This window comes from Chelonoidis abingdonii, chromosome 6 (genome assembly GCF_003597395.2).
Source record: "Chelonoidis abingdonii isolate Lonesome George chromosome 6, CheloAbing_2.0, whole genome shotgun sequence".
In the NCBI taxonomy this organism is placed as follows: Eukaryota; Metazoa; Chordata; order Testudines; family Testudinidae; genus Chelonoidis; species Chelonoidis abingdonii.
In genome coordinates, this window is record NC_133774.1 from 103,791,801 (window position 1) to 103,810,199 (window position 18,399).

At 37.9% G+C, this 18,399-nt stretch overlaps 1 protein-coding gene across 8 annotated transcripts in view; it reads left to right on the forward strand.

The window, feature by feature from the left end:
* The window catches only part of LOC116834810 (transducin-like enhancer protein 4), a 117,603-nt gene that overhangs the window by 7,061 nt on the left and 92,143 nt on the right, over positions 1 to 18,399 (forward strand). For 4 of the 8 annotated variants that reach the window (XM_032797119.2, XM_032797120.2, XM_032797123.2 and 1 more), the window contains exon 5: positions 4,305 to 4,355. The exons of the other annotated variants lie outside the window; for them this stretch is intronic. In XM_032797119.2, coding sequence (XP_032653010.1) covers positions 4,305 to 4,355 — 51 coding nt within the window. The remainder of the gene's footprint in view (positions 1 to 4,304; positions 4,356 to 18,399) is intronic. 8 annotated transcript variants of the gene reach the window in all.

An 18,399-nucleotide genomic window follows, 5' to 3' on the forward strand; every position in this document is an offset into this window, starting at 1 on the left:
GTACTTGCAGGCTTCCATCTTAAATTTTCCTTTCCTGCTCCCCCAATCTTCAAATTCTACATAGCTGAAATTGAGCAATTCCCCTCTACTCGCCTCCTCCCCCCCCCGCTCTTTTTTTGCTTTCTAAATTCAATCATATCAAGAATCCCGAGGGCAGTTTATCACATTATGAAATACAGACAGCCTTGCAAACCACCTACTTATTATATTTTCTTTCTTTTTTCCCCCCCCTCTTAAGCACAGAGGCATATCTGTCTTTATTTGTTTTCCTAGGCAGACAGCCTTGGTTCCTCTTAGCTTCCTTTCCAGATGTACTCACTGGATGCCCTTGTAATGGAAAGCAGGCAATAATGCAGTGAAGTTGCCCTGCGGCATAATTGAGCATAGTTCTCAAGATCAGGTTAGGCTTATTCCCTTATTAGATTTGCGTCTCAGAGGGTTCAAGAGTAGGACTCCCTGGAGTCCTTGGAAGTACCCTAGTAATTGGTGGCCCTGATATTTGAAACCTTTGTGTATTTTCCTGTTAAAGCTTCTGTTCTTCTTGGCTGCTCCCAGCCACAGATTATTTGTTTTTAGAGAAATCTTTCATTGGAACAGAAAATGATGGCGGTGATGGAGTCATGACTCTGACTTAGTAAATTGATAGGATAAACACACACAGCAGTGACAGTGTGGGTGCATGTGTGATGGGGAGGGAGGAGTGATAGGTTTTTGTTTTTTTTTTTTTTTTCCTCCCACCCTTCTTGTGATGCTCATCATCAGTCATCCTATGTTGATTTTGATAGAAGACTATTAAAGTGAAACCTATGGGGAATTCGTCATTCTGAAAGGAAAGCTAATGTAATTAGTACCAATTAAAGTACATTTAGTAAATTGGATTTAATCGTAATTAAGCCTGCATAATGTTGCCAATTTTTAACAATTATGTTTGAGAACATAAATTAATTTAAATTTTGGTAACTGAGTAAATAGCATTAGACTGGTAGAATTAGTCACTTTTTATATTATATTTATATATAATAATTTAAGGAAGTGGTTGTGGGTATCCATTGACATGCTGTTCCCGACTCTTTATTTTGTGCTGGCTTTTGCTGGTCATCTGATCTAATATTTAGAATTAGGGTTTTTTAATCACATGGTCAAGAGTTCATTTAAATTGCTGTAATCAGACATGAATTCTGATGGCTTTAATCCAATATTAATGATTATTATTTAAATTAGTATCAATATTTAGCTATAGACAGCAAACATTTATGAATGGGACTGATGGGGAAGATTAACTAGGGTGAAAATATCTTGCTCATTTTGAGTGTATTTTTAGAGATANCCCCCCACCTCCCCCGAATTTCACTCCAATCCATGTAAATTTTATTAGAGGATTTGGGCAACAACCATTTGAGTGCTGCTAAAATATTAATTGAATAGAAATGAAAGGGCTCTACTAGCTGATGGGATATCATAATCATAGCTCCAGTAGTCGATGGTAAATGATGATAAATGACATTAGGAACCTTTTAGCAAACTGTAATAACTACGAGAAGGGAAGCAGTATGGATTTGCATTATATCTGATACCCTCTAGTACCAAGTGGATTGCCAATACTGCTTGTTTAGCATTTTCTAAGGGCAATAGGATATTGATTTCTGACTTACAAGGAACAGCTCTATTTTCACCATTGAAAAGTATTGCAGGTTGTTAAGAAGAAATTGACTTGAAGAGGCCTGACTGCTGCCCATCATGGAGCAAATAAAGCAAAACTGCCGAAGCATGGTGGAGCAGCGAGATGGGGCCCTCAGCAATTTGTTGCTATTAATTTACCATGCTTGACAGCAAATCAATCGGCATCTACTTCATCTGCTAGAGAAAATGCTGTCCAGGGCAGATAAAAGGCCCTGTGTGGTACAGGGAATAGACTGGATTGGCCAAACAGAGGCTGCAGTTAATGTGTAAATAAGTGAAATCAAGGCCACTGTTGCAGAGAGAGCTGTTTTTAATTAGGTTGGGGCTTTATAGTGAGCTATTTAAGAAAGTAGTATAGAGCTTGGAGAGTAAGAGGAGATTTATTACTAACTGAGTTAACATATGGCTTGTATGACATCCTAGCCTTGAGTGTGCTTGCTTCTTGCACCTTAGCAAATTATTTTGGTAAAAGGGTAAAGATGGGAATCAATTTGTTTAATTAAGGGCTAAGTTGTGACTATTTTTCATCATCATGGCCATAAAATGCATATATCACTGAAAACTGTTTTGTATATATGCTACATATATAACAGGAAACTGTTTGTTTGTTTTTTAAGGCAGGGGATTGGACTCTTTTTTTATATAATTACTTAGGAAAAAGTTAGCCTGTGGTTGAATATATACTGTCTTTCACTTGAAGAATAGCTGGAGAACCAACTAAAATTACACTGGCTGAATTTGCTCTCCATTATAAACAGTAGGAAAGATTTAATAGAGATACAAATAGTGAGTAGTCAGAACTGAGCTGGAAAACTTCAAAATAAGAGATTAGAAGTGGAATTTTGAAGATTGCAGCATCGCACAATGCTGTTAAGGGTGAAAAGCCCACTTTTTGCTTTTCCATTAGTTTCAAAATATAGATTTGACAACCAAACGTTATCTGCCCTGGTGTAAGTTTATTCAGCCTACTCAGTGAAGCCAGTATAGCTAAATAGCTCACCCATCTATTTGGATAAGAAGTTTAGAAATCTGTAATACTCTGGAATCAAAACAAAAAATTCCTCATGTATCTGCCAAGTCTTGAGGTTGGTGAGCAGGAAACCTTTCTTAAATATGTCCTTTGACAAAATAACTCAGTGGTTTGAGCATTGGCCTGCTAAACCCAGGGTTGTGAGTTCGATCCTTGAGGGGGCCGTTTAGTGATTCTGGGGCAAAAATCTTTTTGGGGATTGGCCCTCCTTTGAGCAGGGAGTTGGACTAGATGACCTCCTGAGGTCCCTTCCAACCCTGATATTTTGGGCTGGGGAAATAATAAAAATAGACGTTGCACTATCTTCCTCTGGTGGGACCCTTTTAGTTAGTGAAAAGTTTGCCCTTTGCCACACCAGAAGAACACGTGTCTTAAGGCAAGCGCTTGTGTTTCATCATGGCCTTTTCATTGATAAGGAAAGAAAAAACGAACAAATTAAGTATCTTGGCTGGTCAGACAGATGCTTAAGACACAGAAAACAGTATAAAACATGCTGAGCAAACTTTTAAATTAAGACACGTTTTGTTTTTACTATAAGCAAGGCACTTAAACAAAAGCATTATTTTTTCTTGGAAGGATGCTGATTTGCTTTAATGCTGCCTCATTTTTTGTGGGAGGTGGGAAGGGGAAGGGGGAAGTTGGTAGTGAGTCCTATCATTAGGTTGTCTAACACTTTTTTATAATAGAAAGTGTCTTGCAATCTTTTTTTGAGAAACTCTAACACCTCCGTTGTTTGGAGCAGGCACTGGGAACTGACTAGGGAGAAGAGGCCCTGCTCTACCCAAGGCCTTTCTTTGCTGTATGGAATTCCATTCAGCTTTATTTGAGTTACAAACTGTTAAAGATTACCCTTTCATTTGTGTTGCTTGTATTGTCTGGGAAAATGTTGGCATCCAAACTAAGAACTGAACATGAACATTCAGATCCATGTTGCTGCTGTCACTGCAGGTTGAAAATCACTGCTTTACAGGGAACATCTGGGAGCTTCCAAAGCAGGTGTAACAGTGAAGATGGGTGTGAGCTGAGCTGGGCTGGGTCAGATTGTCCACTTCCCATGGGGGCACCACACCGGGCAAGAACTGTCCATCGTCAGATCCTCATTTGATGCACAAGGGGGCATAAGAGGTTGCACAAGCAACTGTAAATCTGACATTTTAAAACTTGTTTACTTGAGCTGAACTTTCCTGGTAAATGATGCTTTGTGTTGTGTTTGTTTAGTTTTATATAAAATCTCCAATTTTATTTGATTGTAAGCCCATCAGGACAGGGATTTTTGTTTTCCTTTTTGTTTTGTACAAAGAGGAGTGCACTTTTATTGCTCAGTATATACATGTGCCAGTTGACTAGGTTAAGTAAAACAAGCTAGTGACTTTTCTTTACTCAAATACCAAAGCGCTTATAATGCTCAGTTTCTGGATACAGAGCACCCAGATTTGATTTAGTTTTATTTTATGTTTTAGGTATGTCACTTTCTGGCAGAATATACTTAAATATTGTGTAAAATAATTGAGAATCAGGTAGTTTGTCACTCTGAGCCAGTTTATGAATGATCTGATTGTGATCATTACAGAAATCACTTCTTTATTATCCACAGATGGAGCACATCTACTGTCATTGGGTCCCAGAAAGTCCTCTCATCTGTGAGGTGATGGATGTGAAGGGATTAGAAGAAAGATAACTGATACTTGTTAACTAGCATAATTACCTTATTTTGTGGCTGAATAAACAGAGCCTCAACTAGTTTTATTTTAGAAGAGACTGAATCATAGGAATGTTAGTGCTGGAAGGGACCTAAAGAAGTCATCAAGTCCAGCCCCTGTTCTTAAATCCCCCAATGATGGGGATTCTACAGTCTCTCTTGGAAGCCTATTTCAGAGCTTAACTACCCTTATAGTAAGAAAAAAATTCCTAATATGTAAGCTACATTCCCCTTGCTGCTTATTAAGCCCATTATTTCTTCTCCATGTCCACTGGTGGTCGGACAACACCCCTTAATGTATTTGAAGACTATTATGAGGCCACACACCCCTCAGTCGTCTTTCTCTGGACTAAACATGACCAGTCTTTTAAACCATTCCTCAGAGGTCAGGTTTTCTCAACTTTTTGTCATTTTTGTTGCTCTCCTTTGGACTTCCTCCAGTTTGTCCACATACTTTGTAAAGTGTGGCACCCGGAATTGGATATAGTACTCCAGCTGACACGTTACCAGTGAGAGAGAAGCAGTACAATTACTTCCTATGTCTTTATATGAGACTCCAGCCCAGAATATTAGTTTGTTTTTTGGTTTTTTTGCAACTGTATCACATTGACTCATTCCATTTGTAACCCATTATAACCCCAGTTCCTTTTCAGCAGTATTAGCACCAAGTCAGTTATTCCCTATTTTGTAGCTGATCATTTGGTTTTTCCTTTGTTAATGTAGTACTTTGCATTTGTCTTTATTGCATTTCATTTTATGGATTTCAGACCATTTCTCCAATTTGTCAAGGTCATGTTTAATTCTCATCCTGCTTCCAAAATGCTTGCAACCCCTCCCATCTTGGTATTATCTGCAGATTTTATCAACATACTGTCCACTCTGTTATCCAAGTCATTAATGAAAATACTGAACAGTACCATACCCTGGACTGACCACTGTGGGACCCCTCCCCCCCTTTTTTGGCAGTGAAACATTGATAACTGTTTTTTTTGAGTATGGTCGGTCTTCCTTACAGTAATTTAATCTAGACCATATTTTCCTAGTTTGCATATGAGAATGTCACGTGGGACTGCGTCAAAAGCCTTACTAAAGCAAAGTACATTACATCTTCTGCTCCCCCAGGCACTGGGCCAATAACCACATTAGATTGGTTTGGCATGTTTTTTTCTTGACAAATCTATACTGGCTATTCCTCATAACCCTATTGATTGGAAAAAAATGGAACAAATAATTAAACAGGTATCAAAATTAGGCTGACTGCTCTATCATGAACTAAAAAATAAACATCACAACTTAAATTTTGAAAGAAAAAAGCATTTTGCAGAATAATTTTTTTATTGTTTTTGCACTGATTCAAAGCCACTTTCATGGTAACCCTATTTTCTTGAACTTGAAATACAAATTATTTAAAATTAGTTGTGTTCTTCAGTATAGTGTGAAGGATTCCAGTGAAATAGAAGGAACAGCTGTCTAACTTTTATTAATTTAATTTAAAACGTGTATGTAATTAAATATGTCACAAATGGTAAGCAGAGCTTTAAATAGTTTTTGTTTGTTCTGAGTGTGAGACTTAGACCTCTTGGAGTTATCTTTCCAGGCTGAGGAAAGATACATAATTTTTTTAGCTCGGAAAACTATTGGGGTGTTGTTGAGATGTTTAAATACACAGTTGTGTCAGGCATGTCAAAATTACAGTCTGCACAGTAAACTTGAATCGATTCCTTTAAGGCTATGCATTTGTATGGTATACATTATTGACCAATGTTGAAGAATAATGAGTCAGGTCCCCAAAAATCAAGATGCTGTGTTTTAAAAATCTCATGATTTTTAGGCCAGTGAAGTTTGTCTTTTGTTTTACTTGCCTTCTGGTTTTTCAGCCTTCAGGTTGCACTCAGCTTACATTTTCAAGCTTTTCTCCAAGAATCTCTTGTGAATTCCACTCCGTGTTTAGCAGGCAGAGGTTTTAATTAAAACATCAAATTTTGTAAGATTCACAGTAAAATCATGAGAGTTGGCAACACTGGGTTTGCGCTGTTAAAATATAAGTAAACTGCTGTCTTGTCATTATTTCTTGTACTTTGAAAACATATGAGGCTATAGTCATTTAAGACAAAAAAAAAAAAAAAATCCTTAAAATATTTGTTCTACTATTTCTTGTTCACTCCTGTATTGCAAGTGCTTTTATATCTTGTGCTGTCATGACATTCTCCGCAGTTCTGCTTTCAGTGGTAGAAAGCAGCATGCACAACATGCATGGTAAGGTACTCTCTTAGCTTCTTCTTGTTGCCTTGTCTAAATGGGTTCTTTGCAGGATTTCATCCAGCCAAAGATTTTTGACATTTGCTGGACTGTATTCAACTTCTTCAAAGGAGGGAAAACCTGTTACTCTTGTGTTTTGGGATGTGGAACATTGGCAATGGAAAATTTTGTTTGTTTTTCTTGTATTTGCTTGAAACTTTCATAGAGTATCTCACACTTGAGCAGAAGTCTGAGTATCCCATTCAATCTATGCAAAGTGTACCATCTGCATAATGTCCTGCCACCAGATTCAGTTTTTTGGCTTGCAGGGTGTAGTGTGTGTGTTCTCTGAAAGCATTTGTTTTTTAAAAATATTACTTTCATCCCTCTTACACCAATCACAATAAACTTCTAACTTATTTATCATGTACCTCTGTGACTGGATTCCCCTAGTGTCTATATTGCCTCTTGGCCACTGTCTATTTATGGAGGAATTTGAAAATGCAAAAAAAAAACCTAAATAGGAACCTCCAACACTAGCATAAAAACCTGGGAGCACTAAGTAGTTAATAGCACTCTAACACCCCCTGGGATCACCAGAATAGCATATAAGGAATATGGTAATACTGCTGTTAATCCATCACCTGTTTTTTCAGCTGCAGCCATAGCTAGTGATGCAGACTTACTGTCTTGGAAAGGCATTTTTTTGAAAGCAAAAAGACCCCTTTCCCCTTCTCAGAGTTTGAACCCAGAATCAACAAATCAAAATACAAGAGGGCTGACATATGCTCTTTGCAAAGACTTAATAAAACATTTTGGTACTTGTAATCAGTGACAGCCAAAGTTATTTAGAATTTAATACTGGAGAGCGATGGAAAGGCAGAGTGGGGGCAGGGGGACAGAAGCAGCTCTAGTCCATATCTGCTGTGTAATTAAGACAGAGGCTTCCTGAAAAGTAATTGTGGTGTGGCTGGGTGTGTGATGACATCAGAGAAGGAGAAATGGGGACTGAACTCCAAGGCCACTAAGCTTCCATCGCAGAGTGCTCTTTTGCATAGATAAATTGTAAGATAAGGGAGATCATGGTGTATTAATTTCTCTACTCAGCAGGTCTGAGCCACTCTGAATGTTCTTCTCCACACACTTAACATAACTGTTTGAAAATTAATCACAACTATTGTTGGAATGACTGGATAGCTTGGAGTTGAGGGGGAGAAAAATTTTGATCTTTCATGTACTAGGGCCTCTTTGATTCACTGCAATAAAGATTTAGCTTTTTAAAATATTACTCAAGTTCTGAAACACAGGTAGCTTGGGAGTGGACTTTAGGCTTCTGGGCTGAAGTCTAGTTTGAAGATTCATTTAGATTCTAGGTTGGATTTTTGATGGCTGCAGGACCCCAGTAGTAGAGTGGCTTTCCTGAGATTTTGCCAGCGGATCTGTGGCAACATGGGTTCTGAAGGATCATTGTGGTGGCACTGTCCTTTATGCCAGATGTCTAGAGATGTGGGTTTCCCCCACTCCCCATTTATGAGAGACTATGGGTCATACATTTTGGAACTGTTAATCTTAATTCTGTCAGAATTTAACCTTTTTTTTTTTTTTCACCCTCTTTTTTGAATCAAGGAAAAAAATCTTGTAACTGAAAGCGCAGGTCTGGGACTGAGGAGATCTGGAATCCTAGCCCATCTCTCTTGCTGTGAACACTCTGTGTGACCTTGGCAAATCACTTAACTTGTTTGTGCCGCTGTTTCAGAAAGGAGGGTGATAATATTTACATGACAGGAGGGATGTGGGGCTTAACTGGTTAACATTTGAAACTGTTTTGAAATCCTCAAATGGAAGGGGCTCTAGAAGTGAAAAATATGAATTTAATATAGGGGGGAGGGAGGACATATATTTTAAAATGGCTTAAATTAACATTCACTTTAAAACACAGTCCTTCAGCACGTACAGTGCTATCAAGTTATATTTGGTATCATGGCCAACAATGCCATCCTATATTTCACATCAATGAAGTGTAACACTAAAAACACTTGCTCTTCTGTCTTCTACCAAGTGAATTTTGTGGGGAGAGGAGAGGGTGGGAAATGAGAGATGCCAGTTTGAAGATTCATTCCCTGTCCAAATGTAAAAACAGACTAAGATGTAAGTTTGATCAAAAAGTCCATGCTGGATTCTTGGTCTGAGGAGGAGACACAGAACAAGGAACAACTGGAGGGAATTACTGATAAGTTTTCACCTCACGTCTCATATGTCCCTGCAGTACCATTCCTTCTATGACAATTCTCCAGCTACACAGTGCCCTCTTTGAAAGAGGGCACTGTATCACTGTGTGATACAACTGAATGTAAAAAAGAACTAGGGTGAGAGTCCACCACAACAGCACTACTGCCTGGTTTATTTAATTTCAAAAAAATGTGACCTGGTACAAAGTAGATATCTACTTTTAAGACCATAGCATTTACCAGAAGACTGGATAGGCTTTGTGTAGCATACACTACATATGCTTCAATCAGTGCATTAAGAGAGTGTCTGTCTGTTTCTAATGCCTGGTTTAATCTGCATCCTCTCTTCGTCAGTTCCACCCTGTGGTTAACGGTTATACAAGGTAGGTAATGCTGCTGATGAATCTATAAACCAGACATCATGTGGAAATGGGAATTCTTCACACATTTCTAGAGTAAATTTTAACAGTTCTTTGTCTGACTAATCTGTATCACCCTCATCACTGTGGCATAGGATTGTGGTTTCAATTGCAAAAGTGGCAGCATAAGAGATCTCTTTTAACCTGCAGTTGTCCTATATGCTGCATCCTTAAAATCTCTGAGACCGTTCTTCTGGTGACATTTTTGTCATCTCTTGTAACAAAAAACTGCATTGCATTTTTGCTTAAGTTTTCTTACACTGAACATAGATTCAGAGCTAGCACTACAAACTTCTATCTCCGTCTCTGAAGTATGTAATGGGAATATGAATGGAGTCCAAATGAGAATAATATAAGAGGTGGGATTTTCTGAGGTTATGGGTCTCTGTTGTACTGGAAGAGAGAGCTGAGTTTGAATATATCAATATGTTTTTCAAACAGGCATTAGCAACCTCATTGTGCCCACTTTGCTACACTTCAGCAATTCTAGGACATGTCTGCACTTAGTGCTGCAGCTGTAGAGCTTAGTGAAGATGCTACCTACGCCATCGGGAGAGCTTTAGTAGCTGTGTCAATGGGAAAAGTCGTCCCATCAACATAGCACTCTCTACAAAAGGGTTGGGGGTAGGTTGATATAACTGTCAGTGTAGAAAATCTACACCCTTGAGTGATGTAGTTATACCAACATAACTAAGGCTTGGTCTACCCTACCAACTTTAAAGGCCTTTCATTTGCAAAATACAAATGTTCGAATTCTCCCCGTTTTTAAGAAGGTCTTTTCAAAAGCAGATCTACAATGGATGGATTTGTGTGCCCTACCTACAAACAAAATAGTATACTTCTAGTATAGGTGCAATCGACCCAGCTCTGTTTTATGTCTTAAACTCAGTTGCTATTTTGGGGGGAGTTCTCTCTACATTGATTCTGATGGATCATTGTGGACTAGTGGGAAAACTACTGGGATACTCTTAGCCTACATACTTGTAAAGGAAAATACACTCTAAGGTATACATTATATTGGGCAACATAAGGTTGAGCTAAATTTGTGGTGGAAGGCTGGTGATTTAGAGTTATAGATGCAAAAAAATGACTCCTGAAATTAGTGTGGGGTACGTGAGAGAGCTTCTGTGGTTTTCTTACGAAAACGGAGTACTGTAACTTGCTTAGCATTGCAAGTTTAAGTTTAGTGGCACAAATGAGTAACTTTCATTTTGAAATAGTGCTTATATCTTTCCTCTAAAGATCTTGATGCATCGTGCATCTGTAATGTTCGTTTACCGACTGCTGGATCATTGTGGACCTGGAACTTGGGAGACCCAGATTCAATTCCTTGCACCACCACAGGCTTCCTATGTGACCTTGGGCAAATCCCTTGGTCTCTCTGCACCAGGTTTGAAAGGTATGTAGGTGCCTAAATTTGCAGATAGGTACCTGGTGGGATTTTCAGAAGCACCGAAGCAGATTAAGCACCTAACTCCCATTGATTTCAATAAGAGCCAGGGATACAGATTTTCAAAAGCTGTATTTTTAGGCACCTAAACACCTTTGCAAATCTTGGCTTCTGTGCCTTATTTTCCCATCTGTAAAATGGGGATAACAGTACTTCCCTACCTCACTGAGTAGGGACTTGTTGGTGAATGTCTGCAAAGTGCATCGCACAGTGGGGCCTTAACTTGTGACTGGTACCCTCTAGGTGGTGGTGCAGTACAAATTTAGAGATGGGGAAAGTAGGCTTTTCATTTAACTTTTCTGTGTCTCTGTATACTTAGCCACAGTTAGTCAGTGGTGTTGCCAGTGTCCAGATTCCCAGTTCTTTACTTTAACCAGTTGGTAACATTTCTCTCATTCATTTAAAAACATGGAGCTGTAACGGACTCTTGCTTTATTTCTTTTCTTTGCAGGGGTTAATGTGGAGAATGATAATTAAAACTGTAAATAAATCTCCTTTGTTGTAGGGCAACAGGGAAGACTACAAATCTTAGCTGAATACATGTGACTTCAATTTTAGTCTTTCAGAAGTACTTCATGACCCCAAAATGCATAAAATATTTAAATGTGGTACTGCAAAGAGTTATACTTTAAAAACAAAAGAGTTAGTCTTGGGACTGCTTTTGCCTGTGGCATCGGAGGAGGGAGATATGATATTATAGAGATTCCATTGTGTATTGCGTGAGTGTTACATTATGATCTCTTCATAGATAAGCACTGATGATGATTTTGAAATTAACAGGTAGTGAAAGATGTTGGCTTGATAGATCTGAAGCTCTCTTCTTAACCACTACTGTGAGCTTTTCCCACACTGGTGATACTGTGTCTCAAAGTTGTCAGGGCCTACTTCTAGGTGTAAGAAGATCAGTCTTTATATCTGGTAATCACTTGGCTACTTTGCTGTGAAGGGTGCTAAATTAGGATGTGAAACAGTTGTGTTTGGTACTGTCCTCTCCCTAGTATCAGCTAATTTACATTATGGCCTGTTTACATGATTTAAAAAAAAAAAAAAAAAGCCTAATCTATGACCAGATATTCTTAAAGATGTTAAAGGGAGGGTTCAATAGATTTGGATGACTCAGTTGAGAATCACACCTTTTTGCCAATATAAACAGGGCTAATGTGTACAGCAGGGGTAGGCAACCTTTGGCACGCAAGCTGATTTTCAGTGGCACCCACGCTGCCTGGATCCTGGCCACCGCTCTGGGGGGCTCTGCATTTTAAATGAAGCTTCTTAAACGTTTTTAAAACCTTATTTACTTTACATACAACAATTATATTGTAGACTTATAGAAAGAGACCTTCTAAAAATGTTAATGTATTACTGGCACACAAAACCTTAAATTAGAGTGAATAAATGAAGACTCGGCACACCACTTCTGAAAGGTTGCTGACCCTTGGTGTAGAGGGTGAGTTTAGAGCAGAGGTCAGCAACCTTTCAGAAGCATTCAATAATTTTAAATTCTTTTATTTTATATTCAAGGCTAATATTTTTCACCTTATTTTCATATCCCGTACTGAAACACACACAAAGAAAACATACTCTGAACTATCTACAAGTTATCAAACCCATTCCTCCACATCACTCTTGCCTTGATTTTTTTTTTTTTTTTTTGAGTAACAGGTAGTGATTGTTCATAAATAAGTTTGCAAACAATTTGTAGGTATTCAGTGATTTCACATTTTCACATCATATGCTTGAACTTTTTTAATATAAATGTAATAATTGGACTGAGTCTCTAGTTGTCGTGGAAAGGTGGTATTTATGAAAAGGAATAATTATAGATGTACAAACCAATCTGAAAAACAATAGACATAACCGTCATGGATTTGTGTATGAATAAAATATATTAATGTCGATGTGTAGTTTTCCTATGAACATTTGACCGAAACCTTTTCAGTTTGACTAAGAGGGTGGCAAGATTATAGACCTAGCTAAATAAAGATGAAATTAACAAGACCATAGGCTACATTTTGGTAGACCATAGTATTGCTCAGTGGCAAAAAGCCACAGAAGCATTTACAAAAAAAAAAGTGCGGAAATGTGGTTTTGCTGTCTGTCACGCAGTCTGCTGTAACTGACAAAACATATGTTGTCGTATGGTGTGTTTTCACAAGTCTGACCACAGTATTCAGTTTTTATCCTCTCCTCTGCTCTTCTCTCTCCCTCCCCTTTCTTTTCCCCTGGCAGTAAACCCACAGTTAATTTTTGGCAGACCGAGTTTATTTTTTTTAAGTTACTTTAAATTTATTATGGAGTAACTGCATATCATAGTTTATCAAACTATCTTTGGCCAAAAGTATTACTCAGAAACTTACAACTAATACAGATTTTGATGCTAACTCGAGAGGTGAAAAGTTTGATGTGATTGATAGCAGTACGCATTGGTTGCAGTGTGGAGTGAGAAGTGAAACAGAGTGCCTTCCTAGCCTGAGAGAAGTATCAGTATGTGTCACAAGATGTGCAGTTTGCAGGGAGTATTATTGTGTGGTTTGCTCTTTTAACTGTGCTTTGTTTTACTCTTTATCTTAAAAGAAGGAAAGGGAGCGAGGATTACTTCACTGTTCACAAAAGGTCTCAGTTCAGCAGATGTGGGCACTGCAGCATTCTATCCACAGAACTGATACAGTATAATTAGTGAGAGTGCAAGTACCCACCATCGGTTTTTTTTCTCAGTTCTGAACTAAAGAGGCCACTGAATTGGTGGTGGAGTCAGAGAGAGGGAGCCATAAAGACTGAATTAGACTGAGACTTTTTTGAGAATCCCTTTTTACAATGATTGCTTTTGTCATAATGACACACATCCATTGGGACTTATGCTGAGACCACCCACCTCACTGTCCGTAGGCCAAGTATCTTGTTTTTTTTAAACCAATTTTATTCTGAGATATTTAACCAATTTACATAAAATAGGTTTTTTTTAACCATTAGCAGCTGTTTACATTTGACCTTGCTCTTTCTGTTCTAGATGTATTTGCTATTGTCTACCTGCAGAGGGTTTAGTGAAGAGCATATGTAGTAGGGATCTCATTTTCTGATATATTCATTTGAAGTTTGATACAGCTCATGATGTTGATTGAAACAAGTTGTGATCCAGTAGTGAGTAGGTCATGGCTCCATAAAACTTTTTACTAAACTGTACATGATACAGTTTATCCACTTCTTACATGGACAGCTCCATCTGCCTCCTCCTTCTGCTCTGTTGGTGTTAAAGCTTTTTCTTTTCATTCAGTCTACTTTTTAATTTTGTTTAAGTTGAAATCTGTCATTGAAAACTGCAGTCATGTCATTTAAAGAAAAGGTCATTTAGTGTTGCTGGAGTGTCTTGCAAGAGTTTTACTCTGAATGGCTCTTCCCAGGAATTGAACATCAAGATGTATTGGATGTCACCAAGTGTTCTGGACAGTAAGTTTCCCAAATGTATTTCAACATTCATCAGGTATAAGGAAAAGTTATTTACGTATTCCCATAATACAAGAACTAGGGGTCACCAAATGAAATTAATGGGCAGAAGGTTTAAAACGAATAAAAGGAAGTTTCTTCTTCACGCAGCACACAGTCAATTGTGGAACTCTTACCCAAGGCGGTTGTGAAGGCTAGGACTATAACAGCATTTAAAGAGAATGGGATAATTCATGGTGGTTAAGTCCATTAATGGCTATTAGCCACGATGTGTAAGGATGGTGTCCCTAGCCTCTGTTTGTCAGAGGATGGAGATGGATGGCAGGAGAGGATCACTTGATCATTACCTGTTAGGTTCACTCCCTCTGGGGCACCTGGCACTGGCCACTGTCGGTAGACAGATACTGGGCTAGATGTCCCTTTGGTCTGACCGGTGGGCCTTTCTTATGTTGTTATCACATACAACTGTCTTCAATTTTCTTTGGCAAGCTTTTTTTTTTTTTTTTTTTTTTTTAGAAGGTTAAAAATCTGTTATCTAAAAACCAGGTTATGCTTCACACTTTGATAAAGTGATTGAAAGTAAAATTTCCTGCCTTTTACCTCTCCCCGATTTAAGCACAAATAGTGAGAATTATAGAAAGCTGCAGCCACACAAAGGTTGAACTCCAAAGCAGAAACAATTTAACAGAAGTAGTTGTGTGTGGTGTGTTGTTGTTGTTAAATATAGAAGCTGAGATTCTCACATAATTGTCTCCAAAAGCTGGGGCTTTCTTCCACTTACCCTGCAAAAATGGAAAGGGGCCTTAAATTGGCTCAACAAGAGGGAACCCTTGCATAGAATTCCATTGACTTCAGTTGAGTTCTATATGGCCTCAGGGGTCTACTTAAATGGAGCCAATTTCAGGATCAGGCCTTAAGATTTGCAGCAGAGTTGAACAAAGATTTGCACAACATTTGGCCATGTTTAGGACCTCACATTGTGTATTTTCCCTGCCCTAGCAAGGTGTCTCATTGAAACGTGTATGCGCAGTTGCAAGTCAAAATCTTACCCAGCAGGGAGAGGATGAAAGAGAATCAAAGCTTAATTAAGATCACTTGTGTATGTGCGTTCAACTCTGTTGCAGTTGTATAGGGAAGGATTAAAAAGGGGAAATGCAAGTGTAAATATAATTGTGGGGCTAAGTCAGAAATCTGAGTTTGATAAAGAAGCTGACCCAGTGTGGTACTGTAACTACATATGATTAAAAGGGACTAGTTTTAAAAATATCAAGCCAGATTCCCAAAAACTGGCCGAGAGAAGTGGAGAACCCTACACCAGTGAACTACATTGCACTGAAGGGAGAATTTGGTCCAAGAGTAAGTGATGAATCATGCACTCAGGATTTCCCCTAGAGAAGAAAGGGGGTAACTATTTAGAGCTTGCAAGAGCTCTGCTAATGGCTGTGCTTCCTTCTCACTGGCATACTTTTTTGGTCTGGGCTACCATCTTCCAAGCTTCTCCTTCCACCATAGTGGAAGGAAAATTGCAGCCATTTTCTGCCATCGTGACTTTAACTGCAGCCTTTTCTCTGTCAGAGTCTATAACAGTATAAATCCAAGGTGAATTTATCTCATTGTCTGGTTTGGGCCTGAGTGAATTGAATGGCTATACTGATTGTTTTTCTATGCCTTTCTTAAATGTAGATATTAAACCCCCCGTCCTCCCAAAAAAGGTTGACTTTCTTCAAGTGCCAGGCCTGAAAAATCCCAACGTCAACTTAGTTCATTTGGTTTTTGTTTCTTAATTATGAGTGAGTCCATGTGTATTTTTAATACTAAATTGCATTCTACATAGTTTCAGAGACATTAAATATATAAATAAAAGCCTTGTCTTATTCAGTTTGCTTCAGTAGCCCAGAGAGCTGTAAGTACATTAATAAATTGATTCTGAAAATTCTGACACTTCAATTTATTGCGTGTCACTGTATGCAGTATTTTATGCAAAATAAGCATGTAAACTAATTTATAAAGTGTAAGTAACCAGTTTACAGTATCTTATGAGTTTAGGTGGGATGTTTGTAAAGAAAGCTGGTAAGGAAAGTGAGATGGGTATTATACCCATGTTCGTTTGGCAGAGTCTGATGGCCACACTTATATTGAACCCACGCGGGCATTGCAGATTGTAGGGGCTTAGTTTTTGTGTCTCTAAACTTGAGCAATTGGCACAGTGAAGAAGCAGTTGTCTGTATAATATCTTCCCCATGGGACAACTTTTTTTTTTTTTTTTTATTTTGACTCTAAGTCTAGATTCTCTGAGGCTTAGTTTCCAAACAGCATGAATCTATGGCTGAGAATAAAGTTTATATTCAAGACTTAACAATATTTTCTACAGTTCTGTAGATCTGGAGTAAGTGTTACAAGACAGCTTAGTCTGTGATTGAAACAAAATGTTCTCCTCTCTATGAAAGAAGAGTTAATTTTGTGTGAAATACTAAGATTAGTTTATTGTGTGTTGTTGTTGTTTTTTTAATTCAGAATCATGTAGTATGTCTCATAATGTAATAAACTTTTGTTTCTTGCCACTAATTCATGAAATGCTTGTTTAGCTATTATGGGGGTATATGCATATGTTTTTGGTAAGCACTTAATAAACTAGATCTTTTTGACAAAGGCTGCACTGTGTAAAACAAATTAAATCTGAAATAACTGGTCTTGATCATTTTCTACTGATTACTGAAATGGGTTTCCCAATAGTGTATTATTTTTCTGTTTTGTTTCAACAATACATATGTAGTAGTTATTGTTCTCATTCCAGTGACAGACTTATAGTCTCCAGTTTTAATTCTTTTCTAACTATTTTTTGTAATTGTAATAACTATGAAACATTGTGAAACATAATGGAAATATTTTTCCTAACCTTATGTACTATAAATAAAATCCCAATTTTGTTTTTCCCCTGCTAAAGGAATACAAATGCCAATATTTTAAACAACAAATTAATTTTGAATTTCCTATAAAGTAGCTTAGGTATTTTAATATCTAAACTTTATAGAGCTGTTTGTTTTCTGTTTTTAGGCCCCCTTCAGCAAAACATTTAAGCACATGATTAAATTCATCCCTGTTTATCAAAGCACTTAAACATGTTCCTAAGTTTTAATTATGTGTTTAAGCTCAATTAAAGTCAGCTGCTTTTGAAAGTTTTACCCTTCAACATTAAAGTCCCATTTTCAAAAGAGACTTAGTAAGCTCTCAGGCACGTAAGTCTACTTGAAAGTCATTGGAACTTAGGCTCAGAATTCCAAGTTCCACTGACTTTAAGGAGCCGGTGGGTATGCCTACACTGCAATTAGAGGGTCCCAGAGCTTGATCTCCAGCCCAAGCTTGAATGTCTACATTGCAATTAAACAGATCGTCAGCCCTACGAGTCCAGCTGACGTGGGCCAGCTGTGGGTGTCTAATTACAGTGTAGACATACCCATAGACTCCTGATTGCCTCCAAAGTCTCTTTTGAAAATGAGACTTGGGCTCATAAGTCCCTCTGGTGCTCTTGGAAATTTTACCCGAAGGGCCCAATTTTAAAGGTATTGGAGCATCTAAAAATGCCGGTAGGTGCTTTTGAAAATTCCACTAAGCTCCTATCTCCATCTTAAGGTGCCTTAATACCTTTAAAAATCCGCCTCAAGTACAGATTGCAAGGGATAGTTTGCTGATTCAGGGCCTGAAGCAGTTACATTTGTATTTTATAATGATTAGGACACATTGACCGACGTAAGTGTTAGATCTTTTGTCTGGGTCGTAATTTGGCCTGGTTAGTTATAATGCCTTCAAATAGGTGACCAAACGTTACAGAAGAATATATTATAGTTCGTAAAGGTTTTGTTTCACTATTTGCCTTTTTAAAAAAAAGTTGTTGTTAATCTTTCCATATCTGTGCCCTTTAAGGTATTTTAAACAGAATGTTTTGTTTTTGCAGTTATATCAACAAAATAATCTAATACCAGACTAGTTACAAAATAAATAAACAAAAACACCACTACCCCACTTTTCGGTTTCAATGTTGGTGTGTTTTTAGGCAGAAACAAACATCTTTCTGTCTTGGGAAAGAAGTAATAGAAGTGTCAGTGTTAACATATTTGACGAACTGTGGCAGCAAAAACTATCCTTTTTTTTTTTTTATCTTTTGGCATGAACAATTTTCCTTTTGTTGGGCCATTAATGGTATATCGGAGCATCAA